General features: G+C 46.1%; 1 protein-coding gene across 3 annotated transcripts in view; it reads right to left on the bottom strand.

Moving 5' to 3' along the window:
- Positions 1 to 298: 298 nt before the first annotated feature.
- The window catches only part of TMEM255A (transmembrane protein 255A), a 29969-nt gene continuing 15389 nt past the window's right edge, over positions 299 to 14878 (bottom strand). Inside the window, exons 5-9 of one of the 3 annotated variants that reach the window (XM_059824376.1) lie at positions 13380 to 13442; positions 12243 to 12331; positions 9395 to 9557; positions 7921 to 8064; positions 299 to 2999 (exon numbers count right to left, since the gene is read on the bottom strand). In XM_059824376.1, coding sequence (XP_059680359.1) covers positions 2841 to 2999; positions 7921 to 8064; positions 9395 to 9557; positions 12243 to 12331; positions 13380 to 13442 — 618 coding nt within the window. In that variant the 3' untranslated portion in view covers positions 299 to 2840. Of the gene's footprint in view, positions 3000 to 7920; positions 8065 to 9394; positions 9558 to 12242; positions 12332 to 13370; positions 13443 to 14878 lie in introns of all 3 variants that reach the window. The other 2 variants (XM_059824377.1, XM_059824378.1) reach the window with 2 other exon arrangements.

Genomic DNA, 14878 nt, shown 5'->3' on the forward strand with positions numbered 1-14878 from the left:
TGTGTTAAGCAAAAAAATCAGCAGTAATGACTTTACAGTGACTGAAGTCAGGGCACCCTGTTATGTGGGTAGAACTGCAGAATTACGAAGTGTGGGGGCATCTGGGGCTTTTAAAAACAGAACTTAAAAAAAGGTGTCTATGGCTAATCCTGGTAGAAACACCAGTTTCCAATATAGCAAATATATATATTTTTTAAATGCATGATGCTATTATACTGGAATTCCTCAACTAACATGAAAGATGCTTATAAAACAGGAAAGTTGCTAAAATGTAAAATGCAATTTATAAATGTTTACAAAAGTCACACAATTTTATTTAACTTTGGTAAAGTAATAAAAGAGTACATATGAGTCACAATCTTGACATTCTCATAAGAAATGATGAATACAGTGCAGAGTATCGCATTTACATTAAACGCTTCGTTTTACTCAAGCAGAAGGAAAAGGGTAATTCAACAGAAAATCCCACTGGTAATTTTTTAAATGTGAAAATGGACTTGTCCTTTTATAGCGAATTTAAAGCAGCAATGTAGTTTTTTCTTAAACATTCCTTAGAAAAAAAATGAGGATTTGGATAATTTCCGAAGTTAAGTATTTGTCAACTCAAAACCAATGACACAATCATTTCCTAATTGTTTCTCTGCCACTAAGTTACGTTCCCCTTATGAGTTTCTTAGTCCTGTCCTGTAGTGTCCCCTAGTCCTTCTAGCCCTATTTAGTTGACAGGCACAAATGGTACAGTATGTTTGTCAGAAGTGGGACAGGACTGTTAGCTTTTATTTCAAAGATGCAGCAATAAAATATTTTCTGATATTAACATGCCCTTCTGATTCTAGTTTTGTGGGGAGTTTTATCAGGAGTAGTACTGTCAATTTTGAAATTGCCCACGATCTCTTTATCAACACTTAATTCAGGAAAATGTAATACAAAATGGATGATGCCCTAGTATATAAATTTATTTCCTATATGCAAATTTATAGGAGCTGCACTTCAACAACCTATAGTAAAACGAAATGTCACCAGGATATGTTCTGCGTACACTACTGCTTTAAATCCCATGAGTTGTATTCCTTTCTCCAGCCGTTTAATTTTCTTTGTTACTGGAGAAAAGTTACGCTTGCTTCTGGATAAACAGTGTCATCCTTTAGCTTATTAATATATTGATTAGGATTTGACAGTGGCAATGAGAAGGTTAATACATAGCCTAGCCTAAAGGCTTTGCAAATGCGTAGGATTAAAAACAGCATTATAAAGTGTGGGTGTACTTTGAAAAGTGAGATCAGAGACTTCAGTGTTTGCTTTCCATGTTGACAGTATTTAATTTTTTTTTTAGATTAAAAGTAGGGTGATGCCACAGTTTAAAGTCCAACTGGATTTCTGGCCCCCCAGCATATATTCCACTTCTGGATTCTGAAAGCCAGATTTAGCTTTTAGGTAGCTTTTTGTCTGCATCAGTTGACAGTAGACAACTGAGGATTAGGGTCAACAATCTGATGCCAAGGAAATGAAATCTTTAGGAAATAAGGAGTAAAATGTCAATACCTTATTTTTATCCGTGAAGTAAGCAGTGGAGAACGCTCAGGTTGAGCAGCTCAGATTTAAATGCTGTCATCTGAAATCACTTCCTGGAGTAGAACCACACTTTACAGGACGGTGTGTCACGTAACAAAGCTGACCTTCTTTTGTTATGCAGGATGCATGCAAAGTTTGTTGGAATCTAGATCAATCAGCACAGTCATCAGCTGAAGATTAAATGAAAGTCACAACAATAATTGCAAATTCCTATCAGTTTTATCCTATATTACAGGGTGTTGAATTTTATCCATGTGAGACTTACATCCTGGAGAACTAGTAGTGGATATTCCTTATGTGTAGCCCATAATACAGCTACTAAAACAGTTCTTATTCAGGGTGCTGATTCAGTCCATTAAAAAAGTTAAAAGTACAAGCTTAAAAAAAATTCTCAACCAAACAGAAAGGGAAAAAAACCAATGCTTTCACTGCACTGTTTCAGTGACTTGTGGACAGTTCCTGATGCTCTTTATAGGAATACAAGGAAGATGTAGGCAGTGCAAACACCCAAACTGTTTGACTTCAGCGTTACTTACACAGAATTCAGAGAGACAACTGCATTTCACCTTCTCTCTTAAGAAGCATCCTGAAAGAAAAACAGCTTGCCTATTAAAGCTTTCCCCCCCCAAAAAAGCAATATTCCAACTGTTTTGCTAGACATACATGAAAATATCCTATAAGATTATCTCTTTTCATTAGCGTTAAAGTTGGAGATACTGTTGCGGTTCCCCCCAAGATTTTTCCAGTGCATAAGCTGTAACAAACAAACGACCTGAGCTAGGTTCTGTGGCCTCAAAAAATCCCAGCAACTGGAGCCCCAAGGCCAAACAAAACTAGCGTCACGTTGAGCTGTCTGCAAGCACCCTCCCCTTAAACAGACTGCTACTCTCCGGCTACTATCGATCTTGGCTACCCTTACTTCAGCTTGGCACAAGATGGAGTAAGGCAGACCAGAATCTATCATCTGTGTTGTATCGCTTTATTAAAAACCAAGGACTACGTCAACCTCGTGGTAAAACAAGGAGGCTGGAATTCAGGCCACCCGCTGCTCACTGACCCTGCAAAACATCAGCAGTATCTCCCCTTCCTCATATTCCATTGTTAAACCTCTGAAATAAGTCTCGCAAGAAAGAACAGTCCAATCTAATATTTGTATATGCAATTATCTTCTGTATCTCTCCTCCCGCTTCCTCCCGCAGTAAAATATAAATACAAAATGTTCACAATTATTTCAATGGCAAATATTTTTTTCTTCTTTCCCACATTCTTTATGGTGTATAAGGTGGTGGCTTTTCAAAAGGTGGAAAATACGGTGGAGAGTAACGAGGTGGTGCATTAGAGGACCACATATAGCTAGGAGATGGCGACACTGACTGGGGGTCATCGGAGAGGCCAGAAGGAGTGGAGGCTGGAAACACGCTGGAATGCTGCAGGGAGACAGCAAGAAGGAGGTAATGTAAACACTTCTTAACGTAAAGGACCCTGGCAAAGCGATGCGTGGTTACCAAGCAGTGCAAAATCAACATTTCAAAGCTCATTTCTGCAAAACATGTACATACAAATAAGTATTCAAATAACTTGTCGAATTCAAGGTAAGCACAGCCTGTAAGTAAGTTTTGCATAATGAGACTCCTTAGACCTGAAACTGAAGAAGGCATTTAAAAAAAATAATAATAAAAAAAATAAATTCTTTCTCATCGCTTCTGTGTCCCTGCTGCATTTCACAGAGGCTGGACAACTGAAAACTGATGAGTCTCTCTCAAATCTTGGGTTTCACACATCAGCCAGTAGCAACATTGAACAGGCTGCAGATAATTGCTTTTTACGCTACTTTTTCTCTTCGTCACAAACAAAAAACCCCCAGAAATTAATGATAACAAAATAATTTATTCCTTCAGTAAGTAAAAAGTTTGAAAAGGTGGAGAAACAAAACGTGCGCGTGCCTGAAGATTAATTTCTGCTCTCCAAAATACCTTCGTTATCAAAAATACCTTAGGTCTAAAGCCTCAAGTCATACGGCGCTGGCGCTGCCAGAGACCTGCGCACAGGCTGTGTTCAGTCCAGAAACAGGCCAGACAAATAGGCAATGAAATACAGTCACTTGCATTCGCTCCTCTGGCCACTAATACACCGCGGATTTATCCCTGACAGTCGTGCTGCACCCTGTGCTGCTGTTGGCCATCTGGCCCACCCGAACAAGCCACCGGCAGAGCAAGCAGTGTTGGGCGGCGCTTGGCCGCACCGCCGGCACGCTGGAGCAGAGCACCTTTCTGCTCTGGCGCTCGGGCACCACGCAGCCCTTCACCACCCTTCGGCTGCGGGCATGGACTGCAAATCCCAAACATGCCCGGGTTAAGGCCCCGGCAGAGCCAGAAGCATGAGGAGGATCTACACTGTGCTGCAAGGGGCACGGGAGTGTGCGCCAAGGGACCCACGCCAGGCAGCGAGGCTGAGCTGTGCGCAGTGGGGACCATGTACATGGCTGGAGGTGACCATGTGATTTTACCTTGGCGGGTGGAGGGATGATGGACTTCGCAGTCATAGCAGGTTGTTTTCAAACAGCATCTTTTTTGTGTCACTCCCCTAACACCAACCTGTGACGGTTTATTAAGCGGATATATAGACCACGAAAGCCCAGCCTGCTCATCGAGGACCTCCCAGAAAGCCATATAAACCATCCCCATTTCAAACAACACAACAGCTCTTCCATCATGCCCCAGTGTAACAAACACGACGCATGACCTATTAGATACGCCTTAAACAAACCATTTTTGCAAGCCAGTGAAACAAGGAAGTGGCAAGCTTTGCCGAGTCAGGGCGATGTCGTCTCCTACCTTAACTTCTCCATTTTGACTTGAGACGCACGTGCAAGGAAAAGGTCACATCGTGGTCGCAACTGTAGGAGGGGTAAGTCGACCACCAAGACCGCCCCACACAACCCCAGACTCATTTTGAGAACGTTCCAAGTAAATAGAGCGCCTTCGTGTCAAGATTTTGCCTGAGGGAAGGATCCCGGGAAGAAAACCTATAAAAGGCGCAAGGACAGCCTGAGCGGCAGCGCCCCACCATCCAGGAACCACGAACCAGATACTACAACATCGCTGGAACCTAGGGTGGTGATATCTCTCTTCTTTTCTATCTCTTGTCTTCTCGTCTATTTTTTACTTCCTTTTTCCTTTTACCCCTCGTTTGAGAATTATATAACTACAAAGGTAGGTAGGGCTATTTCATCACCTTTGTCTGCAACCAATAAAGGATTTTTATTGAATCCCTTGGTCGCTTGGTGTTAATGTCACCTTTATTTATCTGCGGGGGATCACAAAAGCTAAACACAACTCATCCTTTAACCCAGGGTTTTAGAACTCAGGTTACGACACCCAGTTCACCTATAGCCCAATGAGTGGGAGCCCCTGGACTGCAAAGACATTTGGAAGGGCACTGCTGCGGCGACACGGCACCGGCGCTCATTAGCAAATGCAGCCCTGGGTTTTCACTCTTACAAAGCGCCTGCGCCCAGCTGCCTCAGCCACAGCCATGAGTCCCGGAGGAGAGCCGCCGTGGCTGCACGCAGCCCTGGCTCGCACCAACTGGAGGCAGCAGCCTGGCTTCGTTAACGAAGCCGGTGGCTGGGAAGATGGCATTAATTCCTCTTTCGACAGCGGCTGAAAGGCAGAGAAGACCACCGCTCGCCTGCGTTCTCTTGTCAGAGAGACAGGACTGAGACTTTCTCACCCAGTTGCCCCCAACCAACCACACAGAGTGAGGAGTAAGATACAGGCAATACTTCCCCCAGGGCCCTTTCCTCCCACCCGGTTCCCGTCATGGCCCACTGCGAAGGCCTGCTGCCTTCCTCACCACGACCAGCTGGGTGGAGCATCACTAGCCACGGCACAAGTGGTGGCCGCTGCAACACCCATCAGCTGGTGCTCCTCCAAAAACCAGAGAGCTGGGTCTGCCATTTTAGAGTTGTGTGTGAAAGCCAGGCTCCTGCAAGGGTGCAAGCTTCCTTAGAAATTCTGGAGTATTGTTTTTTTTTTTTTCCTGTGAAAGTTGTGTGGGATGAGTGGGAAGCCCTGACTTGGCCAATTCTTGCACCAGAGGGAGCGCAGCCTTTGAAAGGGATCTGAAAGGCGAGGCTGGGCTTGGTCCGTGTGCTGTAGGGTGGGCAGGGGAGAAAGTGTGACACTGCTCGGGTCAGAGTAGTGCTCAAGGCCAGAGAGTCTCCACAGCGAGAGGCCTCAGCTAATGCTTTCCATGCATTAGCTGGAAATGCATCCAAGCCTTAGCAAGGCTCAGACTTGGAATTGCATTTGAAAGACAGACTTGGTGTAGTGGCCGACGACCGCCTCTCCCTTTCCTCTTTTCACAGAAATGTGTGAACATTGCTGATACAAACCACAAGTACCCATAAGTACCCAGTACAGAAGGTGCCCGATTGGAAGAAGCACCGTTTAGTAAGTTTTGCAGAAGAAGCAGTCGGTCTGTGGTTTGTGGTTTGATTTCAGATCATAGCTGCAAGTAACTGTGAGTAGGTAAAGCAACCTCTCCTATAAAAGCTGAGCTTAGGATAGAACTAGCTGGGGATCTCACTAGCGCGGTGAGATCCTCCCGGCCAAGGTCGCTTGACCATATGACACTGCCAGCTGCTGTAACTGCAATTCTAAGTTTGATTTGTATTGCTATAATTTTAATTGCAATAAAGTATTTGTATACTTCTATCCATGAGTATCTGAATAAAGTTAGATCTCGCATAGTCTCTATTCATGAATATACAGATGCTGAATCAATCATATATAAGTTGACAATCCTGATGTTTGATTGGATTACTTCTCTTTCTCTGGGGGCCCAGTGGACCCTTTTTTTATCTCTTATTCTCAAACATCATTTTGTGGGCACTGGTTTGATATCACACATACACCCATTTTAGAGAGTTGGGCGGATGTAAGGCAGTCGAGGAAGAGTCCGGGTATGGGGCCCCATACCATGATCTGTCTCCACAGCGGCCTGAACCTTAACCAACGCATAACCCCTCAGAATAGTTGTGTTATGACACTTGGCTATTTTAAATCTAGATTACCTCAATTTATGTCCAGCTTTTGTGCCGGCTCCTAAACCAACATCTGCGCTCACAGCAGTGAGATACGAGAGACTTTCATCCGTCCAGCTGAGCTGTAAGCATTAGCGCAGCCCCAGCAGTACTTCTAATTGAAAAGCAGGGCAAATCCACCCATGCTGAGCTCTCTGCTGGTACTGTGGCTGCGGTACAGACAAACCCCAAGTTAAACAGCGCTTAGGACCAGCTGAGCGGCTGAGAAGAGGACTTTGCAGCAGAGCTTTGGTGTGCGCTGAGGTTGGCATTTTTCTAACTGTAAAAAGTTATACAACACTAGTGACTGTCCCAGGTTGCATTAATCTCAAAAATGAGTTGCAAATCTGTATAAATAAGTCCTAGAAATTCTGATATAAGTGTTCAGATATTTCTAGGAAGCCCTGGCAACAGTGTTGTCTAGTGGCACTAGCAGTAAAACCAGAAAGGTTTAGATTCATGTTACCTCTAATGCATGGCTCTGATGAGGGAGACGGTGGCAATCACAGAGCATGCCTCTTAATTGATGTCCAAACCTTAAGCTCTTGTTAATAAAAAAAGTCTCCAGCCCTGATGCTTGCAAAGAAAACATATGGTGTGTTAAGTTACCATCACATCACCACTGTGGTAACATCCACCTGACAGAAGAGCTGAGGAGGCAACGTCCTCATCTGCTTCAACAAGTGAAAGCTGATGTTGACAGCAAGGTTCACATGAAATCGCTGTTTCCAACAGCACAGCTCCATAACTTCGAAGAGGAAGGGATGCATTACAGCAGAGGTGATGTTTGCAGGGACCGTTCTTAGACCAGCTGAAGCGTGTGGAAAAAACCCACAACAGAAGAGCTTTTCGTCAGTACGTGTCTTCAGGAGCTCAAATAGCTCGTTTCCAAAAGCTCATCTGTTTCTTTCAGGCATAGCAGTTGGCCTAATAAAAACTAGCACCTGAACACCTCGCTTTGCCCCTATCCTCATTGCAGGTGCCAGAGGCAATGCCTATTTTTAATGTGGCCTCCACCAGTGAACGACGGGGGAGGCAGGCAGCAGGTTCTGTTGCCTTCTCTTCAAGGACAGCTTTCAGGAAAACACTGCCTCAGTAAGAGAGAGCACTGCCAAAGACCAATGCCTAGTAGGAAAGATTTGGTATTCTCTGCAGGAACAGAAAAATTAAACTGTGTGAATGACGGGAAGACAGGCCTCCGAGTCTGCGGACCGGATTTAACCTTGCCGCTAAAGAAGAAAACATCCCGTAACGTTCCCTACCTGAAAGTCGTATGCGGAGTAGGGAGGCAGGTGAGGAGTGCTGTGGTAGTAGCTGTTGTAAGATGTCACTTGTGGCCTTGAGTAGTAGGACACCGAAGGGTGTGCATTTTCAACCGTACAGTTCAGAGTAGGGAGGGAAGGAGTCTGTTAAAACAAAAAGAGAGAATCTCAGGCTGCTAACCAAGTCACAGAAAGCTGACAGCTGAATGAAAGCAGAAATGATTTAAAGGAGCACTGTGTGTCTTTAGAGCTCAGCTCTGCCCAATTAGCAACTGGCGATCCCGTTCCCTCTTAGGCAGCAGGTGAGTCCCGAGGTCATTTCATTCCTCAGCCACCTATTGTTTCCTCTCAGATTCCACAGAAGCAGCTGGCAATAGCCCAGTGCACACCAGTACTCAAACAAAACTACTGTTCAGATTGCATCTTCAGAAGTAGGAGAAAGAATCCATTGATTTTGATTACTCTGTTATTCAGTGCATTCTGAGATCAGCGTATTTCAACTCCTCTTGCACTGCTGTTCACAGACACTTCTATACGCCTTTTTTTGCAGAGGTTTACAGGCTGTCTGGTGTGGATCAAATCTCAAAAGGCCACGATGCATAGCTGGGAAAGTGTCTCCTGTTTTGTTTGGGAAGATCTTGGTGAGTCTGAAAAGAGTGTAGGAAAGTTCAGAGTTCTGAAATAAGGCACCCTTAGTGCAGGGTCTGAGATTTGCTTGTGAGAAAAATGTATTGCCAGGACAACAAATGCTCTTTTCTGGGTGTCTCATTTTGTATTATTCCAAATGAGTCACAACGGACTGAAAAACCCCACAAATTTATCTGTTGAATGTTCAGTTCTCCCCATTGATTTGTCCTTTGCAGAACAAAACTGTACGGAAGGTAACAGGCAGCCTGGTTAAGTGAGGGTATTTCAAAGATCACGTTGTCAGAACAGCATTTTTTTCATTATTTGAAGTGTGCAATCTTTCGCCTGGTTTTGGTCCCCAGTTCACTCTCTCAGATTCTGCACCCTGAAGAAACTAGATGGAGAGTTTCAGCCTAACATGGCTGCTTAAGCAGTCTGTACAGCTCAGAACCCTAATACTGCTATAAAATCAACAATTCATGAGCAACCACCACACGTTTCCTTGTAGAAGGTCAACGCTATGAAAAGGAAGATCAGTTTTTAATAAAGAACTTATTTTTATTCATCCCGGTATTGCCAACACCTCTGGGAAGGTTCCTCTTGAAAATACAATCTCCCAGTTCTGTTCATCTTTCCTAATTGTGTTCAGGTGGTGACACCAGATCAGAAAGGTGAATCATTTCCACTTTCTCTTTACAGTTATTTCATGCCCTTCTTCCCAGCCTGATTGCAGTCAGGCATAGATCATTTGCATTGAAATACCAATAGTTGTTTTCATGATTATTTTTAAAACGCAATTTGCCTGATTTGTTTTGTTTAATGCACAGAGAACTTGGTACCATCTTACCATGTCTTTAAAGCCTCCAAGTATCGCTGCTGTAATGATCCCTAGGAATAGCCCCACTATGTTCAGAATCGTTGCCGACCAAAGCAAGTGGTAAAGGTGGATGATGTCCTGGCAGCTGCTGACGTCAATGTATTCATAGTAGCCTCCAGAAATCTCTACTCTGCTAGATTAGGAAAAAAACAACAATAATGATAAAAAAATGCACCACACATCATAAAACCTAAGCACTTCTGCCAGACAGTAAAATGCATTCTGCAATTTAATGATAGCCTGGACCTAACTACTGAGGGAGTGGGGATACAGCCTGCTAGATCCCATGCTGGTGGCATCTGAGATCTCCCTCCATGACAACGGAGGAGATGGCTTGATCTGTTGTGAAACAAACAAGACCTACAAGGCCTGCAAATACCCAAATGACCTTGAGTCTGAATCTGCCTCTTATTTCTATCATCTGAAATCTCCACAGAGATCCTGGAGGCTTCCCAAGGACAAACCGGTCTTGGAATTACCCAGGCAAATCAGTCTGCGCCCCGAGGAGCGGCAGCTGCCCCCCAGGGCAGTGCTGGCTGCTCCTCACAGCCACCAGAGCCGCGAGGTGGGACGGGCACAGGTCGGCAGAGACGGCCTCCTGGCACCACAGGGCTTGGCCACAAAGCACGTCCAACTCCACCACCCTCTCCAGCTGCCTGCCCTTTGCAGCTCTGCAGGGGCCTGGGCTGGCAGGACCCCTGGCACCCTGGCAGAGGGAGGTCTTTCTGAGCAGATTTATAAGCTTTTCCACACGCAGAAAAGAGACGGAGAAAACTTGGTCGGAAGAGTGGCTCCTGTAATGTGTGGGCTGGAGTCTCGCAGGCAGGATTCTTCAGCAATCACTTCTCTCTGACTGCTGCTTGGGGGAACAGGCTGGCCTTCAGCGTAGCTTACCAGATGTAGTGGGCTACAGCAAATTCCCCTTCAGAAAACATATTTGTTGGGGACAAACAATACTGAGGGCTTATGAATGACTTATCTCCAGCTCATATACGGAGTTACGCTTAAACGGCACAAGGGCTTTGAGGAAATGGGGAAGAAGAGGCTCATAGATCCAGGCTCAGCTCCCCAGCAGACTCTGCAAGGCCTGCAGCAACCTGCTCCCTTTCACAACAGCCACCCTCCTTCCCTTATTGCTCAGTTTTGGTTTCTTCTTTTCCTTTTTTCCATATCTTGTTGTAGCAGGCCACTGCAGAAGACTTTGCAGCGAGGAGACGGATTTCAAGCAGAATCGAGGCAGAGCGTAACAACAGGTTGTAAAGACCTGTACGTTAGCCTGCATGACCTCTGTATAACCTGAGCACATACCGTGACTGCTTTTAACAATGCAACCTGTATGTACTGTTTGCAAGAGCTCGTTCCTATGGAGATGTGTGAGCGTGTAAAGCTCTCAGCGTGGCTTGGTGTGTACCACCGCGAACATTCAGCATTGTACAGATAAGTACAGCATGTACTTATCAATGGGAAGGGGCTCATCCGATGCTGCCACAGCCGGGGTTCCCAGCATCAGGAGGGATGCAAGATTGCTGTCACTTTTTCTATAATTTCCATCCTTTACATAACATGGGAGCTAATCAGCCTTGAGTGTCTGTGCCTTTCTTACGCAGATCCCAAAAGAACCAGGACCTCCTCAGTGCAGGACACTTGCATGGCACTAAGCAAGATTGAGATGGTAACAAGTGATATCTTCTATCGGAGAGGGTAAAATGAGTCAGAGGCAGGACCCTGAACCAGCCTGACTGGGGGGCAAAAAAAAGAAAAAAATACAGAAAAGTTACAAGTTTTTCTATCCCAATCACTTCTCTGTGCATCGCTCTCTTTAGCTAGTAAAAAGAGATCGTGTTCTGTAAACTGCCAAAGGAAAGTGTGAGCTTCACCCCTCTGCAGTGGCTTTGACAGAAACAAAGTCCTACAGAGACCAGGGATTACCCTTCCCAGCACGCACAACCACCTCTCTCAACAGCAGCTTTTGATCTTCCTCCACCACAGTGAATGATTTAAGTGGGGGCCAACCCAAGTAAGTACTGTGAGAAATGCTAAGCCTGAAACAGCCCTAGGCAAAAGCCAGCACTAAAAAAAAAAAAATCAATTTATTAATTGCTTGCTGACACACATTAGACACTCCAAATGATATAAGCCATGCATGCTGTAAATTAAATTGGCTTAGGCACAGTAGCCAGATCTAACAATCGTGCGATTACTATGCAGTGGTGCTCAACTGGTAACCGCCCTTCTGACTCCTCTTTGCCCAGTGCTGGTACACCTTCCAACCTCTTGTGACCATGAAAGATATTCACTGGGCAGAGAGGACACTGATTTATGAACACGCAGGTGGCACCAGCCTGCGAACTCTCCTCCCTGTTAGCAGGGTGGGGAATGAAACGGTGAGGAAGAACAGTGTCCCAGTTTTTACATCTTCAATCTTCTAAAACAAAATAAAAGCCAGCGAAGAAGCAGTGCCAAAAGAGAAGGAAGGTGTTAGGACAAGGGACACTCAACAGGAGAAAAACTGGGGAAGGTACCAAGCATGGAAGTAATGGAAATGCCTGCCCTCTCCATTTTTCCAGCTGGGCTGGCCCGGAGCATGGTCACCCGTAGCTGGGATGGCTTTAGTGTATTTCACACACACCTTTACTTGGTTTTCTTTTGCCTGGGAGTCCCTGTGGCTAGCAACAACAGCTTAAGATCCCTTTCTACAACAGCTGTCATTAACCAATACTTTGCTCCTGCCCTATCCTGGTCCTTCAGACACCTACAAACCAGCATGACCACTGCTCGCCTTTCCCGTGGCCAGGAATGTTTTTTTTAGCTTACTCACTTTCCACAGTTGTACAGGTCACAGCAGAAGCAGGTGTTGGTTTTTATTTTCGGCGTGCAGGGTGCACGGCGCTGTGGGTGACAGATTGCCTGTGTGAATCCAGAAAAAATACATAAAGCACATAAGGACACGATCACCAAACAGGGTTTCTGTTGCTATTTGGCCTGTTCTACATGTAGGTTTTGCATTGATCTCCAGATTAACCCCAGGCAGATTTTTCTTTCCTTATCTTGCAGCACAGCTCCTACAAAGTACAGAGTTATACTGGAATAAAGACGCACTAGACTAAAACAGACCAGTGTTTCCTTCCACCATGGGGAAGTCATAGATAAGCACGTGCCTACGTATGAAGGGGGCTGGGCAACTCTTACAAGCAGCCAAGACCTTGCTGAACTAACACTCCTCACCACACAGCAACTTAGAGCAAAGAGTTGTCAACAGGATGATACAAACTGAGAGCAAGATTCCCATATTGGTGAATAAACGACTAAAGCGGTTAATTGTCCGCCTGTGGGTAGTAACACCCAAGCTCACAGGGACGGTCTTTGGGCTGAAAAGAGAACGGACCCCACCAATGGCACTGGGTAGTACTTTGTACCTCAAGCAGGCATTTTAATCTGGAATATAGTGGTTATTCAAAACTACTTGGGAACTTGGGAGGAAATCTCAAAGAGACTCTCAGTGCACAGCAAAGGCAGCCAAAGATGTCCACACACACTATCAGTATGTGGCAGGACCACCTGTCCCCAACGGGCTTCTCCTTGGAGAAGACAATGGACAGCAGAGGTGCAGCGGCTGCTATATGTTGCTCGTATCCACAGAAATTACTGCTGTCCAAACTCTTAACCCACCACCCTGCTCCTGTAACGAATGCGTAGCTGAAGCTCTAGAGAAACTGGTGTGTTTTCCTATCACCCATCCCCTCCTCTCCACCTGCTCCTTCGCTAACGTGGCAGCACCAAGTGTGGAGGAATTCACTCCCCGAGTCCTCCCAGCGCCCCGCTCCCGCCCCAGACCCAGCCTCCCAGACCCTCCTCGCTTCGCAGACCTCCGGGACAGCAGCCTGGCAGCAGGTTCCTCCACCTGCACCATGAAGCCAGCCCCTTCGCGGAGACAGCACAGCTGAACTGTTCTCACCTCCGGTGGGGTCGTACTCTTGGAGTAGTACTGACATCGCCCCGCGTAGAGCGGCCTCAGATCCTGCCGACGAAGAAGCACCAGGCTTAGCATTGCAGCAAAAGCAAAATTAACTAGCTGGTCTGGGGAAAGGGGACAGGCTTTAGAGGGACCCTCCTTTCACATCAGCACCTCAATACCGTGGCTGTTCTGCAACATCCCTACCCACGGCAGCCCCCCTGAGCCCCAGACGATGTTTAACCCCAGTCCTTGGAGGCATGTATTTGTTGCAGCTAGCATGGGAGAAGCAGGCTCTTAAGCCAGGCTCGTTTGGGTGAGGGCGGTCACCCCGAACTGAATGATTCATTCCTCATCCCCCCAGACACATCCCAGGGCTGCCTGACGTGTTTCTGAGGCTTCTTCATGCTGAATCATAACAAATTCTCATTAAATTGTTAGCAAATTTGTCCTTCTGGGCTCTTGAGTGACTTGTGGGAAAGCTCTGGAGGATTACCAATGGCTCAGCCTGCAAACATGCATTAATGTCTCACTTTGGGGCAGCCTGGACCGCAGGGCAAAACCTCAGGGGGAAAAGGGAAAGCAAAGCTGGATGTGTATCCGCCTCAATGAGCCCTTCCCAGGAGCAGCCAGACTTGCTCTCTGGGCATCTGATCCAAGGCTGGGGGTGGCAGGGCAGTGGCAGCAATAGAGGGAATGCTATGTGCTAGCGTGGCAGGAGCACGCCTTCAGCAAGACGGTGACATTTTTGGACTGTTAGGGGGTGAAGTGAGGCCAAAAGCATGTCCGTTCATCAGGAGGCAGAAACCAGAGCCCTCACCATCCCAACTGCTCAGCTCTGGCTGCCTCAGACACGCAGACATCCCTGGGGCCAGCCGGGAGGAGGTGCCAGCTCATGCCCTCACCCTACCCATGAGGTCAGCACCTAAAAATCCCAGAGCAAGTCTGCGGGGCTCACACCCACATGGCCAGGATCAGGAGTTGAAGGAACTTCACCTTGTTATCAATGCTAATGCTTCACGCTAATGCCCTCGCAAGGGGGGTCAGAGATGGCCAAGACTTGCTGCATCCAGACAGTAGGAGACGTATCACGCAGATGAGCAGAGCTGCCCATTGCTCTGTCAGCAAATCCTGCCGTCCAGCCGTCTTCCTACCATTGGAACGCTCAGGGGCAGGAAAGGGGAGCTGGCTTCACAAGGAGAATAACGAGCCAGCTGACACGGGGAGTTTCCACTCTGACCTTCTGAAATTCTTTTCCATTCTGATCACAAATAAACCCTAAATCTGTCTTTTTAATCCCATTTTGCCAAAAATGTCAAGAAAAGTCATCAAACTGCAGAGTTGCAGGACAAAAATCTGTTTGCAGCTGTAAATTTCAATTAAAAAGTTGAAATGGAATTGTGTTTTTTCATTTCTATACTAATAACTGAAGCTTTTGCACGTCCCACTGTACTAGGGATTGGTCATGACAGCAGTAGCTCATATTTTTTTAAGTCATCAAA

This window comes from Gavia stellata, chromosome 14, assembly GCF_030936135.1.
Source record: "Gavia stellata isolate bGavSte3 chromosome 14, bGavSte3.hap2, whole genome shotgun sequence".
Lineage (NCBI taxonomy): Eukaryota > Metazoa > Chordata > Aves > Gaviiformes > Gaviidae > Gavia > Gavia stellata.